General features: G+C 38.7%; 1 protein-coding gene across 1 annotated transcript; it reads left to right on the top strand.

The window, feature by feature from the left end:
* Nucleotides 1-1,485: 1,485 nt before the first annotated feature.
* On the top strand, nt 1,486-7,450 carry chrdl2 (chordin-like 2). The gene is made up of 12 exons (XM_020633361.3): nt 1,486-1,579; nt 1,723-1,761; nt 2,156-2,268; nt 2,408-2,501; nt 2,587-2,732; nt 4,083-4,176; nt 4,507-4,568; nt 5,012-5,180; nt 5,304-5,492; nt 5,596-5,769; nt 6,493-6,585; nt 6,708-7,450. The coding sequence occupies exons 3-12, from the start codon at nt 2,239-2,241 to the stop codon at nt 6,839-6,841; spliced, it is 1,185 nt and encodes a 394-aa protein (XP_020489017.2). The 5' UTR covers nt 1,486-1,579; nt 1,723-1,761; nt 2,156-2,238; the 3' UTR covers nt 6,842-7,450.
* Nucleotides 7,451-7,900: the final 450 nt, after the last annotated feature.

Genomic DNA, 7,900 nt, shown 5'->3' with positions numbered 1-7,900 from the left:
AAGATTCGTTCACAGAAATCGTTTTCAGTACTTCCTCTGCAGCTCTGTCCTGTGAATCAGAATTTAATAATCTGAAACACGGCCGAAACGTTTTAGTTTCTGCTCGCGATCGTACTGAGAACAGCAGGTGGTGAATAAATAAACCAATGAGCTGAGAAGTTAGTTTGGATAAAGTTACAGTTTGCAAAACTGAAAGCTGCTAAAAACAATCACAATTTATTTTTTCCCCGACCGTTCTGTTCAGTACGTTCAGTACACAAAATCACTCACTGACTGTCCTGACTGAGAGGAAGAGAGAGGAGGCGGAGCTCTCGTACAGTTTCGGGAGCGAAGCACTCCTGAGATGTTAGTGGGATTGGTCCGGTTGCCATGCTCAAGGGTGCTTCGGCAGTGCTCAGGAAGTGAGGCCCCCCCCCAATAAACACAATACAGTAATTTGACTCAACAACCGGACTCACAATCTACTATTAAATTTCTGTTACTGAAAACAAATATAAATCATGGTAATTTAATGATGTGTGCTATTATTTGGCATAACATATATATTTTTTTTTAAAGCGATCATCTTTGTCTGTGTTTCACCTGGGTTTAATGTTTCCCCTCTGACAAAAAACAATTGGCCCCAGTTTGGGCCCCCTCAGTTTAAAGTGGTCTAGAACCACCACACTGCTCCAGCTACCAGACTATGTCCCAAAACCGGGACCTTGAAACCGGCGACCCTCAGGTTTCCAAACCTAAGTCCCCAGACTGAACTACTGCCGATGATCATTGGATTTGCAAAACATAAAATCAGTATTCTGTAGTTTTAGTAATAAATTCACATATTCACATATGCTATTTAAATAGCAAACAGCCAGGTCCTGTATATTACGAGTCTGACAAGTCATCCTAACTCATAAGAAGTCCCAAATATGATGATTGGTATTCATGGGATTTCTTTGGGCAGCGGGAGCAATATTAAAGTACTGTTTAGTCAAATAGTAACAACCTGTGATTTTCTTGAAGCATTTTCATGAATTTAAGTAGTTTAAACCAGTCCTTTGAAAATATGTTCAACTCAATTAACAAAATACATTAAACTGTATCTTTTATATATTCATGTATCTTCTATACTTTTTGTAGAAATTAGTTTTTGTTTGGTGTGCCGGTATAGCCTAGTGGATATTTTTGCACGTTCCCATGTACAGAGGCTGTAGTCCAATCTTTTAAAAATGATTTAGTTTGTGGGTTTTTTTATTACTGAGTATTTTTTTATATTTTAAATGCTCGTCAAGTAAAAGTTAGCACTCCCTCCCTCCGTTGTTGTCTGGGTCAGTCCCATATCTAATCTATCAGGGTTATTTTTCCTTCTATCATCGGTATCTGTTGTTGTGAGCCTGCGCTACCCTTTATGTCCATCGGGAGGCGTCCAAAGGTCCCCCAAAGAAAAAAATGTCAGATTTTCCTTTTTTTTTTGGTATTATTGTTTCACACTGTCCCTGCAGTTTTCTGTCTCGCAGAATCACAAACTTTATTGCGCGCAGCAGACTCAGTCCACGCACATGTAAATCATGAAGTCCCAGGTTGTTGTTCTTTCTCAATCATTTTGGTGTGCAGATGCAGAGCTGAAAACCCCGGAAAGGTAAGAGCACACCACCCTGCTGATGCTTATTAAACATAAAAAACATGAAGAGTGCTTCAAAGAGGAAAAGTGAAGTCGGTGTTAGCTGGCGGTCTTTCTCATCATTTGGTGTGCAGATGCAGAGCTGAAACCCCGGAAAGGTAAGAGCACACACCCTGCTGATGCTTATTAAACATAAAAACATGAAGAGTGCTTCAAAGAGGAAAAGTGAAGTCGGTGTTAGCTGGCGGATATTTAAAGATTTACGCACTCTTTTTGGATGAAACCAAACTTTGTTGCGCAATGAGAACTTTAATCACATTCAGCCACAGATGCCTCTATACAGTATAATATTAAGATATCTGTTTGTTTCAGTGCTTACATGGACTGTATTGTCAGTGGCATTGCAGTTTCGTATGTTTTCCTCTACATTTCTGCACTTTCGCCGTGACTTAGTCTCACGTTTAAAGCCTTTGTTCACATAGTTTACATGTCTGTTTTATCTGCGCCACATGCGTCCATTAGTCGCACATCTTTTTTTACTCTGACACTCAGGTTCCGGGTCGGTTTGTACTTTTAAAGACAAGACGTACAGCCCAGGAGACAGCTGGCATCCCTATCTGGAGCCCTTTGGATTCATGTTCTGCATGCGCTGCGTCTGCACAGAGGTGACTTTTATCAAACATCACTTCTAAACTGCATCTGAAGGAATGCAACACTCAGTCCTTTTACATTTGAGCTCTCATTGCAGAAATAGAGGTAGGGAGTTGAAGGTGGCCAATGCTTGTAAACTCTGCTTTCTCTTAGACAGGCCATGTGAAATGTAACACCATCAGGTGTCCTGCTCTGCCGTGTGAAAATCCAGTGCTTGATCCTCAGCAGTGTTGTCCCAGGTGCACAGGTAGACAGTTCCTCCTATAATCAGGACTTTTTGAGAGAAATTTATTCCGGTTGTGACTTCTGTCCTGTGTGATGTCCCTCCTCAGATGAGCCCAGGATCCCTGCAGGACTCAGAGCCTCAGTGAAATCCTGCAGGCACAACGGGACCATTTATCAGCCGGGGGAGACCTTCACTAAGCTGGACCTCTTTCCATCCAGGCAAAGCAATCAGTGTGTCATGTGCACGTGCTCTGTAAGTTGCATCTCACTGACTACATCAGTTGTGTTAATCCATAGAAAGAATATGATGTACAGCGTGGAAGATGTTAGAGGTGATTTTATCCTGCATCAGACTTAGGTTAGCTTCAAAGTAAGTTTACACAGTTTGTGTTTTAGTGCAAAAAACAAACTGCAGTGCTCCTATTCTCAGGGGACTTATATATAATACACGTTATATGCAATAAGATACATGGAAAACCGTACAAATGTGCAGGAATGTGCAGCATGATGTTTAGTGCAAATATCCATCTTGCTGATGATTTAAAGACAGGACAGTGTGACCATTTAGTGAAACCCCATATAGGATTTTTTGCTTTTGTGACTAACAGAAATTTGGTAATTTTCAGATGTTTCTATGACAAAATATTAATCATTGCCACTGGGGACTATGTTTGCATTAAAGTATTTCTACGATAAATATCAATACATTCCTAACAATCCTTCTTCATCTGTGAATTTATGCTTTTCTCTTAACATCAATTTGAAGGCGTACAAACAGCTTAAAAAGGGAAATATTTGATGAAGAACATAAGCTTTTATGAACACTTAGATAACTAAAAAACAACAGCTGTTATATTACAGTATCTCATACTGTAAATGCCACTTTTACAAAATTATTTTTATTTTTTACGTCTCACTTTTAAAAAAAACATCTCTTCTGAGTAACTTATAGCTGCTGATGCTATGCAGTGAACATAGCATCACTTCTTCAATTCCCATCACCATTGCCTAATATTGCTGTAGCTGGTGAAAACATCTTGCATTGGTTTGAGTGCTGGCCGGGCATCATCACGATCTGCTCGAAAGACTGAAATTTAGGGAACAAAGGCAGATTTGAGAGAGGAGCGTAAGTGAAGCCAATACTGAGATCACCCTGAAGTTGTCCTTTAAAAGACAACAAGATGTGAGAAATTCCTTTTTTACGAGTTGTTAAGTAGTGTTCATTAACAGGTGTTTCTGTTGCCAAGGTGAATTCACATTACATGTAGTTCATAAGAGAATGAATACCAGTACACTGCTGAGAAGAGTGCAGTGTTTTAATCAGTCTCTATTATTTTATTAAACTAAACTTTAGTGAACTCAAACAAAGACTTAGAAAGTTTATTTTAAAAGAAAATATCACTCTTCATTTTTTTTTCTTTTCAATTAATTTAATTTGAATAAATGGTTATATTGAATCTTCTCTGTGACTATTAACTTCCTGTTTTAGTAGTTTTTTAAATGTTCTATTTTCATTTTTCTGTTTCTGTCGTGATGCTTTTGATGTCTTGTGTGAAGTGTTGCTGAAGTGTGCCATATAAATAAACTTGCCTTTCCTTCTCAGAATGGAAACATCTTCTGTGCTCTGAAAACATGCCAACCAATCAGCTGCTCTTCCCCTGTGACAGTTCCTGATACCTGCTGTTTGGTGTGTAAAGGTATAGCTCAGCTAAATTGGCATGACCCCTTTCCAACCCGGAATTGCTTTATTCCTTTCTTTTTTCTATTTCAGTAAACTAGGAGACATCTTACACAGGAGCATAGTAATAACAAGGCACATTGACCTTATTGTATTATATGTATTATAAGTGAAATAGATTCAAAAATACACTCAGAAAACTGATACCATACAGAACTTAGTCACACTAAACCCTTGCAAAAATTACACTATTATAATCTCATCATGACACGGGTCCACTTTTTTCAATCACTCAGTCTTTTATATATTTCCTGATAACTGCTCTGCCCTCACACTTGTTTCTCTGCAGATCATGGCACCAGCGGATCCTCATCAACTGAGGATGGAAACCAGCAGCTGAACAGAGGAGTTGTACGTTCTTGCTGATAATAGAATATGAACATTTCTTCACTTGCATGTTTCTTCTCTGTCGAAGAGTCCTTGAACGTGACACTGAGGTCATTAGGGGCTTCAGGAGATCTTCTTTGTAGCTGGTGCTGACCTTTGCGTGCAAGAGGACAAGCAAATCAATTAATCTCCTTGAGGAGGGCAGGGGCACGTTGCTCTTTGACATCACATTTTCATATCTGAAACATGCATCATTAAATATTCATGGACTTCTGTGCCCGACAAGAAGACCAAGTTGTATTTTTTTTTACTTTTTTAATTGTGGAAAAATGGTAAAAGCAGTTCAGAGATCCAGAGAGACTTAAACCTCTCATGATTCAGGAATAAATTGGATGTTTTTTTATAAAGAAAGTAATGCCAATATTCAAAAGATAATTTTTGTTATTGTGTCTATTTTTTTACAAAAGAGACATTCAGTGGACCAGTGTTCTGGGGAGCAGAGCAGGGCGCGGTCCGACCGTGCCACGCCACCATGGATCAGGGCTTCTCCCAGAGGCCTGAGCCTCAGTAAACTGAACCTCAAAGGAGCTTCAGAGACCACAGTGAAGATATTGTTGCAGAGGAAACACCAAAAAGGTGAGACTTTGTCAAAACAGAAAGATCCCGTACAGGTATTTCATTTTTATAGACATGTTCCTCACAACTTTACGATCGGTTCCATGTGTAGCACATCGCTCAGATGTTTTCCATTTCTCACAGCTTGTTTATACAACGGAAAGACGTACTCTCATGGAGACATATGGCACCCAGTTTTGGGGAAGGTCCTGGAATGCATCCTGTGCACTTGTACTGATGGCCTCCAGGACTGCAAACGCATCACGTGTCCCAGCCAGTATCCATGCCAACATCCTATGAAACCAGCGGGGAAGTGCTGCAAGACGTGTCCAGGTAGTCAAACATGGCTCATAACATACTGAACTGTTTATTATGACATGAAGTTGATTGGCTGTAAACATCATCCACTAAATGTATCTGTGTTTTTCTTCTTCAGAAAGTAAGACTGAAAATAACCAGACCCAGTGTTACCTTGGATATAAAAATAATCTCCTGGTGTATAAAGTAGAATCGTCTCTGAGAGTTGACTCACCCAACGCTGTGAGGATCATTGTTGTCGAACGACAAAGTACTGCTGAGGTTGAAGTGCAAGTCTGGAACACCGTAGAAGGTACTGTAGCCAGTGGTGTGAACTTTATTTAAGTAAAAGTTGAACATTTTGTGAAATTAAAATAAGCCTGAAACTCTTCTGTCTGTTTGAATTGGAGTAACAGTCAGCTGCTAGCTTAGCTTGGGATGCAGAATGAAAACAAGGTCAAACAGCTCTCATACAGTGTGAAAGCTCTGGTTGTATAGGTTTTTTGTTCTAGATTACGTCTTAGCTATACTTCTGTTTTTGTGCTATTTTGTATATTTTTTTAAAATCTCTTAACATTGACAGAAAAAAGGATAAGATCAGCTAATTCTCCCTGAAAAAATAGATGCTAAAATGATCAAAAGTGCCTCAAGCTAAGTCTGGAATTGGATTACAGTGCTGACAATTTATCCTGTGTAAGAATAGGGAAAAAAGTACGATGTGTTTTAGTTAGAAAATCTGGGTGAAAAATGTTCACACATGCAGCTCCTCCTGGAAATATCAGGAGTTTTTCAGCAGTTTTCTGCAAGTGTGAAAGCCCTAACAGTGAATTCAACCTGCTGCGTTCACACGTCAGCTCAACCAGTTTTCTTTCAGAAATTTGAAAATTACAGGAGAGCATTGCATATGTGAAAGGGGCTAAAGAAAACATGTTTGAATGACGAGACATCTAAAGGGTGTATGTTTTTCTAAATGACAAATATTTGTAATATATTGAAAAATGTATGACTGTCTTCTGAAATCTTTTTCTTAACACAGGTGTTTTACAATTAATGGATATCGGTGATGTTCAGCGAAAAGATATCGTGGATCATCCAGAGAATTACACATTACTGACAACACTTGATGAAGGTTAGTTTCATGATTCCTCCCTGTGAGTCCTCCTGACTTATTTTAATAAGTTATTTTATATTTTATCACCTTTTTGGTTTTAGTCACAGTGATAGTGACAATGCATTTCATTTATTTTCCAGAGACATGGAAAAAATTTAAAGAGGAGGGTGGAAATCTGAGTCAAGCCTCTCAAACCACGATTTGTGAAGATGGCGTTCGTGAGATGGTGACTTTCCTAAATCCCAGGCAGATAGAAGACCAGTGTCCACCATAGTGGTTCTTCTTCAATTGTCTCTCTGAATTTCAATATTCCCAAGAACCACATGGTTAGTATACTGTACATTCTTTTATCATACAAGTTGCACTTTGGGGATTTTTTTAAAAATTCCTTGCTTAGGAGCAGATGAAAATAAATTGTATTTTTGGAACATGTTGGAAAAGGGGCCACATTTAGTTTAGAAGAAAAGCAAATTTCAAGGATTTTCAATGATAATCAACTTATTTATTGATAAGACAACAGACCTTGTTTGAAGTGTTTTGGTTTTTTCGTGTTTTCTCTGTAAATACATGTGACTGTGAATGTTTTTGCATGACATAGCAACAGACATTGCCTTATGGTTAGCTTTGCCAGTTAAAACACAACTGTGTCAAAAGTGTGTGTTTGTGAAAGTAAAAAAACACAATACAGATGCAAAGCTGCTATTTTTAATGCAATCACAGAACTTATTTTCTTATTGTAGCCTAATGACATCAAACATACGAGAAAAGATTTTATTTTGAAGTGGTTATAGTTGATGTAACTCGTAGCACTTTGTATCTCTGCTCACAGTTTTTACACATAAAAGTCTCTCAGTGTTTGACTCCAGTAAATGTTTATCCTGTTTGTTGTTGGCTGTAACTTTCATGTTCAAATGCAGAGTCCCACACAAAGAAAGAAATATAGTGACGTGTGAATAGATGTTGAGACAGGCGTCTTATGATGTGGCCCAGATCTCAAACTTCTACATGACGGTGGTTTGATTATTCATTTAAAGTCTGCTAGTCGGCCTCAGAAGGGCCGTCTTACACTTTTGACGCCCGATGGCTTCCATTACATTAAACTGGAAGTCCGGATCAACTTTTTTTTCCCCGCTGGAGATGAAATGTTATCAGAGGCATGAGAATGAAAAGCAGAAGTTTGGACTCCCTTCAGTCTATACTCTCTTTGTTCACACACACAAACCATATCATATCATTCCTCAATGAAAAAAAAAGGTTCTGTTCACTGTTCCTGTCTCAAGCCCTTTGGAATCACGCATCACTCATCAAGAAAATAGGCCAGAAACTGCTTTAT

Source organism: Labrus bergylta, chromosome 14, assembly GCF_963930695.1.
Source record: "Labrus bergylta chromosome 14, fLabBer1.1, whole genome shotgun sequence".
In the NCBI taxonomy this organism is placed as follows: domain Eukaryota; kingdom Metazoa; phylum Chordata; class Actinopteri; order Labriformes; family Labridae; genus Labrus; species Labrus bergylta.
Note: the sequence above shows the minus strand (reverse complement) of the source record. Positions and strands in the feature narration are given on the sequence as shown.

Excerpts from the sequence above, each read along its gene's own strand:
- chrdl2 (XM_020633361.3), top strand. The coding sequence starts at position 2,239 with ATGTTCTGCATGCGCTGCGTCTGCACAGAG. Across the intron at positions 5,181-5,303 it reads GCAGAGGAAACACCAAAAAG|CTTGTTTATACAACGGAAAG; the intron begins GTGAGACTTTGT and ends CATTTCTCACAG. Across the intron at positions 5,493-5,595 it reads GTGCTGCAAGACGTGTCCAG|AAAGTAAGACTGAAAATAAC; the intron begins GTAGTCAAACAT and ends TTTCTTCTTCAG.